The 13,708-nt window shown below is 50.5% G+C and overlaps 3 protein-coding genes across 3 annotated transcripts; 2 read left to right on the top strand and 1 right to left on the bottom strand.

The window, feature by feature from the left end:
- Nucleotides 1-2,787: 2,787 nt before the first annotated feature.
- On the top strand, nucleotides 2,788-3,873 carry DSM5745_04689 (uncharacterized protein; the record flags this gene model as incomplete). Its single annotated transcript, XM_026746705.1, has 1 exon — nucleotides 2,788-3,873. The coding sequence occupies one exon, from the start codon at nucleotides 2,788-2,790 to the stop codon at nucleotides 3,871-3,873; it is 1,086 nt and encodes a 361-aa protein (XP_026604185.1).
- A 3,739-nt stretch (nucleotides 3,874-7,612) lies between these two features.
- DSM5745_04688 (uncharacterized protein) lies at nucleotides 7,613-11,233 on the top strand (the record flags this gene model as incomplete). Its single annotated transcript, XM_026746704.1, has 2 exons — nucleotides 7,613-9,964; nucleotides 10,013-11,233. 2 exons carry the CDS (start codon nucleotides 7,613-7,615, stop codon nucleotides 11,231-11,233), a joined length of 3,573 nt encoding a protein of 1,190 aa, XP_026604184.1.
- Nucleotides 11,234-12,148: 915 nt separating this feature from the next.
- Nucleotides 12,149-12,999, bottom strand: DSM5745_04687 (GPI anchored serine-threonine rich family protein; the record flags this gene model as incomplete). Its single annotated transcript, XM_026746703.1, has 5 exons — nucleotides 12,149-12,312; nucleotides 12,419-12,522; nucleotides 12,617-12,748; nucleotides 12,817-12,898; nucleotides 12,945-12,999. The coding sequence occupies 5 exons, from the start codon at nucleotides 12,997-12,999 to the stop codon at nucleotides 12,149-12,151; spliced, it is 537 nt and encodes a 178-aa protein (XP_026604183.1).
- Between the last annotated feature and the right edge of the window lie 709 nt (nucleotides 13,000-13,708).

The following is a 13,708-nucleotide window of genomic DNA, read 5'->3' as shown; positions in this document are numbered from 1 at the left end:
TAGAGACTGTTTGATTGATTGACAACCGAAGAAAACACTGCAGAGGATGCAAAGAAGACAAAGCAAACAAACAACAGACCGATGGTCCTATTTGAACTGTCACGGCTCTCTCCAGCCTCTGCATTCCCTTTGCATTCCAGTCCTTCTATAGTAAGAGAGGAATGCGCACTAATGAGCCAAGCGGGGTGTTGATATCGTCCACTGTCTGCCAACCGATCCCGACTGAAAGAACTATGGATTCCCAAGTAACCTCAGCGGCCAATCATGGACGAGATAACCGACGTGGCTGATCGAGTTCCTCGAACCTCTCGACTGGGTGACGAAAGTTGGACTCGAGTGCTGAATGGCCACCCACTGGAATGCAACGCTCACTATGCCAGAAACGGAGTAAGCAAGTATCAGGCGGACGTGCAGCGGGGGCAAGTAATCCTGGACAGCTCTTCGACGCGAGCACTTGCAGGCGATAGATGCAGATCAGTCGGCTCCAACGGGGAATCCGTTCGGGCTTTCACTAGTTCCCCGACCATGGAAGTGGTCTTATATTCATGAATATAAGCGTCATCGTTGATCTTCGCCATAAGCCAGCAAGATAAAAGTAGTATCTCTGGGCCACAGTAATCAACATCACTTCTTCACCCACCCAATCGCCTTGTCGAGTATTCCCCGGTCGGTGGAACTATTATTTTTGGCATCGAGGGTACTATCCAACCCACTAGATGCCGATAAAGCTTGGTGGACTGTTTGTCGAGGGTCGATGTGATGGCTGGGTTGCTGATAGGAATGTGCGCCCCCAGCAATAATGCACGGAACAGGCCCCTGGTATGCCAGAGGATAAAGACACACCCGTACTTGGCGCATCTGTGCCCCACACGTTCAGAGAATATTTGTGCCGATCTGCAACTTCTGAAGAGATTCTTGCTTCAGGCTGGGCATCTATTATTAACCCAGGTACCAGATTGTGGGGAGGCTTTGGTGGTCGATATTCGCATTCAGCCTCTTTGATCCTTTGATCCTTTGGCTCTAAACAGACTTGACTTGCTCTGCACTTTGTTTCTTGTTAGCCTTAGCACAGGAGGAGGCTTACTAGTCTGCAGGGGTCTGAACCTAAAGGTGGGTTGCGAAGGCGTGCCGATGTAGTTTCTTTGTTCTCTGCCCTAAAGTCGGTCTGTCGTGCGGGAACCCAGCAGCATTACAGGGCCCTATTGGATGGGTAAGTCAAATGTAGCCATTCTCGCTCCCGTCGAGGGAGCTGCGCCCCGACCTTCCTGGACTCGTGGTAGCACAATCTCATCCTGTGAGTCGAGATGCCATGATTAGGATCCAAGCGCAAGTGAACAAAGGCGTACGACATATGGATTCGAAGGCCATTCCTCAAGGCGGCCAGCTCCAGGAATCGACACAAGAGTAATTGTCGAAGTATGCAGATCTGATATGACAAAGAACAGGACATCTTTTTCCATATTGCCTCTTGGCGCACGAGTAGAAAGCCACGCCGAAGCATTTCAGCCATGGTGACAAAAATACCCATGACAGGGGGATTCTATGAAACAAGCTTAGTTGTTTGATTGAACGTCTCAAGTGGTTTGTCAGGGTTGAAAGCCGTCTCATTGAGGATGGAATTCACATCCATATCCATCCCAAGATTGGGTATGCTGAGCGGCACACATTCGGTTGCTGCCGATAGAATGAGGAAGGGGTGAGACCGGCCTCTTAACTCTTCCCAGGCTGTAGCATATCAAGTAATAGAGCTCAGTGTGAGTGATGGCTAGGTTTTGTTTGCAATTCTATATTGGCGATCAAGAAACCAGCATGAAGTTCATCAGGCCTTGGAATGTGATGGAAAGTCACGTGTATGTACAATCAGAAAAGAGTGGCACGTGACTGAGCGCTAGCCCGTTTCTGGTCACCCAAGGGCCAAACCTTGGAAGCCGGCCGCCCGATGAGGAGGCGACAATGGAGCGGAGTCAGGTGCCGTGGCTTTGTCGATGACGGAAATATCACGACCTGAGTGTCAGCAGGGAATCTCTCCCCTTCTTCCTTCCCCAGCACTACTTCGCGTGCTATCTTTCCCATACACTATCATTCTTCACTATCTCAAGATTGAACTACATCTATCGCGACAGTTCATTTTTGAGTAGTAGTCGCCTCTTCCGTCTTTTCGCGCCGTCACCCCTCCCCGCGTTACTCGGACGACATCCCCACGAACAGCGGGCGTGACTCTAGTCAACACTCGCCGTCCATCGTCAACGATACAATTACTTCACTTATACTGGACTGCCAGTATTGGGCTTCGATATCCTTCGGCTTCGATACCGCGCATATACAAAACCTGTGTATCCAGTCTTCGGCTCTCCCTATTCTGACCAAGCGAAACACAGTCTATATGCATCACGTCAAGGAAACCCTGAAGACCGCATCTTTTACAAAACAATCACTTGAGAATAACATTATTTCAGCCATTTCCCAGAACTTGACGCACGAATCAAACATGTACTCCAAGCTACACGTCCAGGGAAGCCCCTGTTTTCCTCAGTAAACGGGACTGCTACCGACCGTCTACCATGGACTCTTACGAGCGTACTGGGAGGCCTTTTAAGCCATACATCTTTAACAACAAGAACAATTACACCTACCTTCTCTGCGTCCGCCGTAGGCTCATCTGAGAGTCTTATCAAAGCGGAGTTTGATACTCGATTTTGATATACATTACATCTCGGACATCTGTTCCTAGATTGGCTTCTTTCTTCAGGTGAAGTGCCGGACGCGTCCGCCTAAAGATTAGCAAAAATGAGCGTCGAAAACATGAGCAAAAAATCTTGGGAATCACTCTCTTCAACATTTTCGCATCTCGAGATTTCGCTCTCTCGTGACAGCTGTTATGCTTCAGATGAAGTGTCTGCGACTTTTGTCCAACCTGCGGTTACCAATCCAGCCACGAGATTGTCAGTCGCTCGTTCGACTGAAGCTACTTTCCCGAAATCCATACTGAAAAGGCCATACGCCGACATCGAGGAAGATGAAGAGTCGGAATCCGGTTATGCATCGGACTCATCGGATTACCCTGATGGAATATTTGAAGACATTGATGACGACATGTGCGACATCGTCGACTGGGATGACACCTCCGAGGTCATGTCCGAGCTCTGTGTCGATGATATTGAGTCTTTCGATGGCTCATTCATTTCGTTCGAGTCTTCGGTGCGTTTTGACTCAAACGTGCAATATATCGAGCCATTAGAATATCAGGAGGATGAGACTCCGGACAATGGCATGACCTTTCATGAAATGATGCTGGCAGCAAAAGTGTCATCTTACCCCAACAAATCCCATGAGGAAACGTACAGTGGAGCCGAAACCAGCGATGTCGACGAGGCCAGCCACGAAGCTATCGCGGATTCTATCGAGCAACTTCCGGAGCATACTGGCGATATTCTTGACCTTGACAAGAGGCTTTTCGTGGCTTACATGAATGGCATCAACGGGATTGGGAATCTTGAGTATAAAGCACGCCTTCGTGACCGGGTAGCAGACTTCAAGTCAGGTCGTGTGCCATCGCCTTTCTTGGACTTGGATAGCGCCAATGCGCTCTACCTAGACAATGTGCTTAGCCATGTTATTGGCACCTTTCGCAACATCGTGGTAAAGGATGAATTCTCCGAGCTCGCCAGGATTTGTGGGGTGCATATCCCACAAGGGACGTTGTCCACCCAGGATGTATTTGACAAGATCGAGCATCTACTATCCGAACGATTAACCAGTGATGACGTGGACATTGGGCCGGATGAGCTGAGCTTTTTTGCTAGCGGAGTCGCATACGCGCTTGAAAACTGGAGGTGCTATTCGGCCCCCAGTCCCATTCAGTCAGCGGCGTAAGAAGGCTCAACCCGCTTGGAAATAAAAGCTCTGCTATTGCCAATCATATTGAACGTTTTACGAAGACCCATGATATGGAAATGCATTTAAGCAGGATCTGAATGCTGTTCTCTTTCTCTTTTTAGCGAAAGATGTAAAAGTTCTCACGACGAATCTACAACCATTCGCACATTTTTTTTTTCATCCTTTTTTGTTGTTTCCAAAAAGAGCCGAAACTCATCCGTAGATCAGCGCCTCCGGCCACTACTGTTGGGAACACCGTTGGAGAACACCGTGACGACCCGCCTTGCTTCGTATCAAAGCCTATAGATAGGAGGGGTACCACGCTCGGAGGGGAGCATTCTGCCAACCAGGCTCAGAACGCGGAACGGAGAAACTCTTGACGAGGTTTATGTAGAACAAGACCTTTGATAGAGTATACAGGTGTATCTTGCCCCTTCGAGCTGTGATCCCATATAGTTGTCAACCAAGCATCACAATAGTCCAAGTCCTCAAGCGGTGACTTTGCAGTCGGCACCAGTTTCTACATGAAACAGCCCCGGCCCCGGCCCCCAACGTCCCGTGCCGAACTGCTTTACAGTACCCCATCCTTACCGACTCTTGAGCTTCTAGATTCTAGACCATCCCACCCCCGGACGGATAGGTGTCCTGAGGCGGGCCCCAAAGATGCCGAACTGTTACTGTAATGTTGGGTTCCGATGCATGCTGGACCGGCGTATCGGCGTGAATGCCTAGCCAGCTACAATCCGTTCCAACTCATCATAGGCACAGTTGCTGATTTAGTACTACGTAGTGCTGTCAGAAGGAACTGTGTTACTTTGGGCAATGGTGTCGTTTGTACGCTCTACGCTACCTAAGAAAGGCGGATTACTAGATACTGACCTACCCTAGCGGCAAGCCAGAATGCCATCCTTGTGGACAACTTACCGGGTCTTATGCAGTAAACCTTACGCATAATATATTTATGTTCTTAATTATTCGTGAGACAAAAATGCTAGATACGAACAGTAAAGGTACCTACGTATCTCTATAGGAAGGTCTAGTACACGAGATTAGCTTACCGGAGTACTCTGGGTAGTGCCGGGCGCCGAATATACGGGATCTGACTCAGGCTGAGAATGATACATATCTTACTCCAGGCCACGGGGTATACTAAGATTTAGGGTGCCTATTTTGTCCAGAATGGCCGTCAGGCCTTGCCGATGATCAATCTCCTATAGCACACTATATAGCACATCCCAGAGCACTAAAACTAAGTGGCTAGGCTTAAGGGTCAGCCCTTGTTTACCCGCATAGTCATATGCAGATAATCTGCGATTTCGTGATATAGTAAGATGAGACTGGGCTCAATTGCTTCGTTGAGGGTTTTAAGGCGTGCACCGAGTCGGGGGGTGATCCTAGTGGCGCCGCCCCAGGTCTTCAAGGTCGTTGCTACTGTCTTAGTTCCGCTTACGACCTCAGCTTGGGAAATCGACGCAGCCCTAACTTAAGCTGAGCCGCGGTCTAACAAGGTGCGGACTCTGCGGATCATGGAAACCACAGGGACCGGTTCCCCGAGTCAGGAACGGCCATTGCGGCTCGAGCATGAGTACGTCCACCGTCAAAGGCGGAGTCGACCGGCGATGCCGAAGTTTCGCCATAATTTCTGCTGTGTGAAGATAGTTATTCAGCGTCATGACGAGGAATGTCTCACTATAATTCCACAGATATTGCGATCTGAGGCGTTAGCTAACCAATTATCGAGGCTCGCTACCGATAAACTTTGGCCGGCGGCACCGAATCGACAAGCCATGACCCGCGCGAGCCACATGCACGCCCATGGTTCGCGGCTAAAAAAGCTGAATCTCGATTGAATCAGCGAACGAGGCCGTCCGACTCGCTCGAAAGTCGAAACCCAGGGTGAATCATGGCGAGGGGGTGGGTAAGCGGCACAATTGGCTAGAGAGGGTCAAAGCGGAAGAGGAACTGACTCGATGTGGAAGCTTCATCGACGGCGTGGTGCTGCCTTGGAAACATTCTAAAAGAACTTCGACGAGGGTTTCATGTGCGCTTCAAGTCTTTGGCCAATTAGCTCTATGGAGAGAATGCTGGAAGGAAGAAAGCGTCTTGGAGGTCAAAGATGCGGCGATAAATGGACTGCTTCATGGCAGGGATTTGTCATTGTTCGTATATACCCTGGTCTTCGAATGCATTTGACGAAAAGCTGGGCGTGTAGTGCTAGGTATCTATCAGACAGTCTTGTTGTCTTGTATTTTGTTTGCTTTTGGCGCTGTGACGACTGCTCCGTGCAGGGACGGGCTAAGCCTACAGTAGATGGATGGCAGCGGGTTTATTGAGATTGCCCAACTGCATTCCAGTTCTTGTTCTCCAGAAAATTGGCCAAGGCGGCAGTTAAATCCAGGGACCAGGTATGGTCACGGACATTAAGTCTTGCATTCGAATTTTTGGAGTCAAGCCAGTTCGGATCATGACCAGGGCAAAAGCAAATAGTATATGCATGTTGTGTCAACGGTGAGATGTCAAAGTCGTCCTTCTCCAGACTTCGGGCCAAAACTGCCCCTTTCCGAGGGTCGAAAGTTCTTTGCACATTCCTTTGCCTGCCTGAAAGGGTAAAGTGCATTGCGAATAGCCCCAATCGCAATGGAAGGGCAGTGGAACCAGGAGGGTCGGCGATCAGTCGGGGGTCTGCATCCTTGTTATCAATTCGATGCAGCGCCAGCCGGTCCCCGCGAGACGGGAGAACAGGAACCAACAGGTTGGACTAGCACGGGAAGCTGCCAGACTATTGGAATCATCGACATGACCAGAACCATGGAATAAGAACGAGACTATGAGTGCTTGCCCGCTAATCGCCGACAGCTCGATGGCTGAACGCGACGATCGTAGGATTCGTAGCAAATGCTCCGCGCCCTCGTGCTCTCTAGGATGCTCGTGGCTCTGCTTCTCGCGGAGTCAGTCAGGGACATCAGAAAAGAGGCCCACTGCCGACGGCATCCTATCATTTATGATTTGCGGGCTCTCGGGCTGGATACGCCATGGGCTGCTCCACCGTCTCCTGATTCTGCAAGACTACTTTTAGTGTGGTCGAGATGCGGGTACCTTAATGTTTCCAAGGTCCGACTGGGAGAAATTCAGTTGGCGATGGTTTGACACAGCTTGACCACTCCTGAATCTCTTTTCTCTTCTCCCCCAAGCTCTCACAATTCAATTCCTCGCTCTCTTCATATCCATCTATCCATCCATTCTTTTCTCTTCATTCATACCACCCTCGTTCCCTCCCGTCTGCCCGACACTTCCTCGGACGAAATGAACCACGGTCGCTGCTGTTAGATTGATCTGTCACACAGGGTATGTTCTAGGAGCAGCCCCCTCAACTCCGCATCTCACGCTTATCCTGCACCTTTCTTGCCTTCTTTCTTTTTCTGTCTCCAGGGCTGCCAGCCTGCCAGGCCGTTGAACCAAAAAAGTAAAAATATCACAAAGTTCAGGCTGCAGGCCAGGGATGTGGAAAAGTGTCCGGCCCCATTCGCCTCAGACAAACCATACAGCGGCACCGCCTGAAGACTCAGCAGAGAGAGCAGCCCTGCCGGGGTGAAATCGCTAGAAGTGCAGGCTGACGCAGATTTCTTACGTCTGATGTGTCTTGGATTCGACTAACTTTCTCAAAGAGAATCACCACTCCTAGTATCCGACTTGCCATTCTCTACCCTCCTCCCCGCTTCTTGACTGCAAACCAAAAATGCAGCACATCAGAGGGCCAGAGCCCGACTTTGGCACGACGCTCTCATTATCACGCTCGCGGTCTCGTTCCCGCAGCGCCAGTATCTCCAGTGATTCGCAACTTTCCCTCATCCACCTTGCCCCTCCATCCGTGAACCCGCCTCCGTCTTTCATCGCACCGGCTTCAGCCTGTCAAATTATCACCTCAGATCAGGAGTTCAACGCTGCCGATTTTGTAGCGGACGACGACGACGATTCCGGCGCTTTCGTCACTCCCGAAGCTTTGTCCGCCCTCAATGGGTTCCTCGATCACCTCCTTCTCAACATTTTAGCAGCTGCAAAGTCGACGCAGCTAGCGTCAATTCGACCTGCTGTTGCAGACGTACTGAAACCACGACTGGCGAATCTGGTCGTTTCCGTTGCTGAAGAGGAATTGGGCGAGTACCTTGGAGATGAGAGTGACAGCGAGTTTCGAGGTGGACAGGACCCGGAAGGCGAATTTGATCTCATTCGTACCTGGAAATTGACCCGGCTGCGCTGCATGGTGTACACACGCCTCGGCGACTTGGAGGAGGACGATGAGGAAGAATATATCGCCCAGGAAGGTCTAGTCGATGAGGAAGGTGCACCCCGACGATTCACCAATCACATCGGCAACATCACGCCTGCTGCCGCCATCTTCCTAACTTCAATCATTGAGCACATTGGAGAGCAGGCTCTCGTGATCGCTGGCGAAACAGCTAGGTCTCGACTCTCAACCAATCTCGTGGTTGAAGATGACACGAAAGAAAGAGGAAGCATGAACCGGCTGGTAGTGGAGGAGCTCGATGTGGAGAAACTGGCATTGAATCCGACACTCGGACGCCTCTGGCGAACATGGAGGAAGCGTACTCGTACACCTAACCTGTCTCGATTAGCATCCCGCGACTCTCTACGACGACGTGGCACCATTGCTATTGGTATGCATAGCAGGAAGAGCAGCTTCTCTATTGCCGATGATTCTCTATCGCCCCTTTCGCCTCCTCTCGAGGACCCTCATTCTGAGTCTCAGCCTGAAACTCAGCCTGAAGTTGACCCAGTATCCATTCCTCTACCCATGGGCAGAAACGATATCCAGGAAATTGAGAATGAGGATTCTCTAGAATTTGACACCGGCGAAATCCGGACTATGCAAGCTGTTGTCGCGCACAAAGTACGCCCACAAAGCCTTATGGTTCTTACTTTGCAATCACCGAAATCGCCATCCTCACATAATAATTCGCCTATTACCCCCCTTTCCGCTCGCAGTGCTCCTCCGCTCTCCCGCCATTCAAGATCTCGATCTCTCCCAAGTCCGACATACCCCTCTGAAGCTCCACCAGCAGTTGATCCGGCCTATCCTGTTCCTCGTAGACCATCCCCAGCAGCTTCTGAAGAGCGAAGACGCCTTGAGACCATGTATGAACAAGAAGAGCGAGAGGAGACAGAAAATGTGGAAGAAGGTAACAAACATCGCAAGATTGGGACTCAGCCAGAACACAAATCGGAACCGTCGGATACGTCTGACAGCCGTCGATCAGAGAGCGTTGCCCAAGAAACTATCACCCTCCCCGGTGAGAATGTGACTAGTCCAGTCAACGCCACCGAAGCTTCAAGGCATCCCGTTGAAAAAACTGGCGGAGCCATTGAAGGTCAAGGGGCAGTCGAAAAGTCAACCTCTGTACAGCGACCAAAGCAGAAGTTGAGCAGGGATGTTACGCGTAAGGGAGAACGACAGTTTGCCCCTGTATCAACCAGTGGCATTGAAAGTTCGCCCGAAAAGCAAAGTGAAGGAGTACCCGCTCTCATGCATCCTGTCAGCCTTAGTACTTCTTCAGCAGAACCAAGTGCGAGCCTACCTCCCACCCCGGCTCGTGAAATTCGCCCTTCTTTCGACAGCGTTCGTGGGTCGAGGCCTGCGTCCAACTCTAGTGATAGCGGACGCTCTAGCTGCTCACGAACTCAACAACGTCCCAGCGCCCTTAACCTAACAAGTGGTAGCCAGCGCTCCGCAACATCATCAGTCTCAAGCTCGGTAACAGAGCGTGCGGCTGTGCAGCGTATCCCAGCACGACCCTCAACTTCCGCAACATCATCGCCTCATCCTTCAATTGTCGCTAAACCCCGTCGATCCGGCAGCTTCAGCAGTGGCCGGGAGAAGCGCCCAATGACTGCCGGTTCTACGACGTCGCAGAAGCTGAAAGGTATCGTGAACCGTTCAGAGGAGCTTAACACGCGGCGTGATTCGGAAGGAAGCACATCTACTGGAGAGAAAGCTGGCTTGGAAGAACTTATTCGCAGTGATGAGACGCTCCACTTCACTCTTACACCTAGAAGTGTGAGGGAGATGGATGTATGTTACCGCCATTTTAGTGTTTCCAGCTCATACTGACTTTCATAGTTCCCCAAAGTCCAGCGATCAACTACTGCCGATTCGGACGCTAGTCGACCAAAGATATCACCCAGAAGCCAACCCTCACCCAAACCCAGAGCTTCTGAGAAACCTAGGCCTGCTCCAATCCAAGTACCTCGTGCAGCTACGCCACAAAGGCCCAAAGTAGGACAAGCTCGCGATGCTCGACCCAACTATGAATCATGCTCCGATCTTGCACAATTCATTCGAAACTCGGGCCCCGCCAGTCCCCCAATCCTCACCAAATCAGTTAGTCGTCAGTCTTCCGATGCGCAACTGTCAAGGAAATCTTCTCGGGCTGAGAGTGCAATGTCGGGCTCCATTCGCGGACCGCGAGCGCAAGCCAGGTCTACCGCACTTCCCAAGGCTGAGGCAAACTCTACATCGGATTTGATCGACTTCATCCGTGAAGGTCCACCCACTGTTGGAGCACGTCGCATTCCACGCACTGTCGCGCCATTCCGTACCACCATGGACTCGGACGACCTTGCGTATGAGCAAGCTGCGACTCCATCAATCTCCAGCACCCAAGGTGAATCGACAACAACCAGGTCCCAGGTCTCCGTGGGCTCCCGCACGGACTTGATCAATAAATCAAGCTCCAAGTCCAAGGCAGGGCCGACGAAACCGCCTTCGAGGTCTTCTGAAGTTGAAGACATGCCTAAACGAGTTCAGCGCCGAGTGCCAGACCCCTATGCCCTAGATTGGGACGATGAGGAGCTTGAGGCGATGTTGGAAGAGGAAGAGGAGAAGAAGAACCCGACAAAGCCAAAGCGTGACGAGGAAAGCTTGATAGACTTCCTTCGCAATGTGCCCCCTCCCCCTGAAACTCAGACCCAACCGATTACCCCGCGGACCAAAACGCCAACCGGCGGTTCATCCTCGATGAAGGCTCGCTTACTCCGCAACGCCTCGTCTGAGAAGGCTCCCATTTCAAAGGGGCCGTCTACCAAGTCTTCTCAGGCCTCTCTACGCCAACAGTCCGATCAGTACTCAAGGAGACCGTCTAATTACACGGTCAAATCAGAGCGCAACACAGACGCCATGTATGGCTTGCCGTCTGTCTCGGAGCGGCAGACAGATACCGGCGCACTGGCGGACTTTCTGCGCAATACAGGGCCTCCCTCGCCCACTCGCCCTCAGCCGCCGTCAAAGGACACAAGCTTTGCTCGCCGGTTCTTCATCCGACGTAAGAAAGTTGAAGCCTGATAATACATTATCATAAAACCATTTTTATTCATTCTTTTTTTTCTTGACACGTCATCTTGGTCTTCATTTCTCTCACTTATCAATCACGAAGTTTCCATGCCCTCGGTGATGACCTGTCTTGTCTGTCTTTGAGCGTCGCGAAATGTCTGGTGACACTCCCCTCCAAGTTGCAGGTAGACATCGTCGTCTTCTTATCTACCTGATTTTATTATGGCCTGCCTCGTTCCTATGGCTCTTTCGCAAACCTTGCACGGGTATCTATTTCTATCTCTATGCTTCTGTTTGGGCTGCCATCCGCCAAGTATGGTGACAGCCATTCCTGGTCTCATACATGTTCCATTTCTTTTCTTCTCTTCTTGTCCAATACCCCATCGGTTTTTATACATATATCTATTTTCTCTTCGCATTTCTTTACTCTTTCCCTTGGAAAAGGGTGATCGACTGAGTACATATTCGAAATGTCTCCCAACCTTCTTGGGCCCTCCATCTTTCGGCGGTTTTCTCCTACAAAATTCCTTGTCTATCACTTGTTGGTTCATTGTTCTTGTGCCATCGACTTCCAGATTTTCATTACTTTTCTTATTATTTGGTCTACACAATGGATAGAATTGGACTGCAATGAGAACAGAGTCTTTTTGACTGCCTTAGTCACGATAGTTGAAGACTATTATTGCCCAGCACAGGCTAAGAGACGTACCAAGAGCACCAACTTTAATTATACCGAATATCACAAGTCAATCTAGTCCTAACTCCTAAGCGATTATTACGTACCAATGTCCATAACCATATCCGCATTCATTCATCCATCAAATCACATCGCATCATATCATCGACGAAGTCCAGATCGACCCCTACCTCGCGCCTTGGGTTAGGCTTGGCTGCTGCCCTCACCTAACCCTAACTCTGACGAGAGGTTTACAGAGCCATCACAACCAAGGCCATCACACCCGCCACAGCAGCGGGCCCGACATAAACGCCCTTCACATGGGCGGCTCCGTTGGTGTCGTCTGTCTCCGTGGCAGCAGTCTGGGACTGCGTTCTAGTGGCAGTGGCGGTGGCGGTAGTAGTAGTTTCTGTGTCTGTGATTTAGTTAGAGAGTCGCACGACCAAATGTAGGCAGATGATGCCTCGATTGAGGAGAGAGAAGGTAAGAAGCAAGGAACAGCCAAAGGATAGGATACTAACCATCCTCGTCGTCCGCGACCTTGGTCACATTGAACCTGGGACTCTGAGCCAGAATACCCGTGCTGTCCTTCTCGGTGGAGCGGAAGTTGATTTGGTAGTTGTTTCTAGTTCATTCTGTTAGTGTGCCGTGCAGATACTTCTTTGCCCTTCAAGCAAAGACTTGGGGTTTTGCTTAGAAGGGGGCAAGGAATAACATACGCGAGAGGGATATCCGCGACCTTCTCAACACGGTACTCTTCCTTGGACGCGTCGACATCAACCGCCAGGTCTTTGTTAACATTGTGGCCGTCCATGTTGACGAGGGTGATGGTGAATTGCTCGGGGTCAGAGCTGCACATTTATGAAAGGGTTAGTTTATTTGAAGTTCAAGATGCTTGCTAGGATAGATGGGTATTTACGGCACTGAGCCCCATTTGATGGTGAATGGCTTGCTGAAGTCGACCTTTTGGTTGGTTGTGCTGGGTGAGGTGATAGTCAAGGCTTTTGCATGTTAGTATGGTACGTGGGTTTGAGAGGATGAACTGACCCAGTGCGGAAATCGCAAAGGCGAGAAAGAGGGAGAGCGAGCTGATGAGCTGCATTGTGCTGATAGAGAGGTTTGGAAGTTTAGAGAAGATGATCAACGGAAGAATTGGAATGATACAGAGAATAGTGGATTTATTAAGAGGGATTGACGGACTTATATAGAGTACTTCACACCGCATCGCCACATAGAGAGAGTTTCTCATCAAGCTAGGGGTTCCGGGGCTATACAAACCGACCTCACATAGCCGACCGTTTTTCTTGCCCTAAACTGCCAGAAGAGCTATTTGCGAAGATAGCCAAGACATCTGACATCGGATACATCTGATTCGTAAGTCAGAAAAAGGGAATATTGGTTGTCACTGCAACGCCCGAACAGCTATCTTTTCTTCAGAGAGCAGAGGCGATTATGCTGGCAGTAGTCGGTGTCAGTGGGATACTAACAAAAGATCAAATTCTGTCAGGTGAGATATCAGCTCGCAGTGATAGCGAAAAGCCTCTGCAGGCGCTATTGACGGTTCGCAGCTGCAGTTGGACGTCTCATGTGGGCTGCAGGCGTTAGATGCCGGATAGGTCAGATCACAGATGTGATGCCCAGGCAACATCCCATCAGCTCGCAATGGCACCTAGTCAGAGGACTATCTCACAGATGTCGGCAGAGTCACTCCTCAATGCGTCGGGCAGTTGTCTCGGACAAAACGCACCACGATGATTGAGTCACATTCTTGATATAGGCAACCACAAAGAAGCTAAGGCAAATTCTCTTCG

Source organism: Aspergillus mulundensis (genome assembly GCF_003369625.1).
Source record: "Aspergillus mulundensis strain DSM 5745 chromosome Unknown scaffold_4, whole genome shotgun sequence".
Classification (NCBI taxonomy): Eukaryota; Fungi; Ascomycota; class Eurotiomycetes; order Eurotiales; family Aspergillaceae; genus Aspergillus; species Aspergillus mulundensis.
The sequence above is the reverse complement of the archived record's forward strand: the minus strand, read 5'-3'. Positions and strand labels throughout refer to the sequence as shown.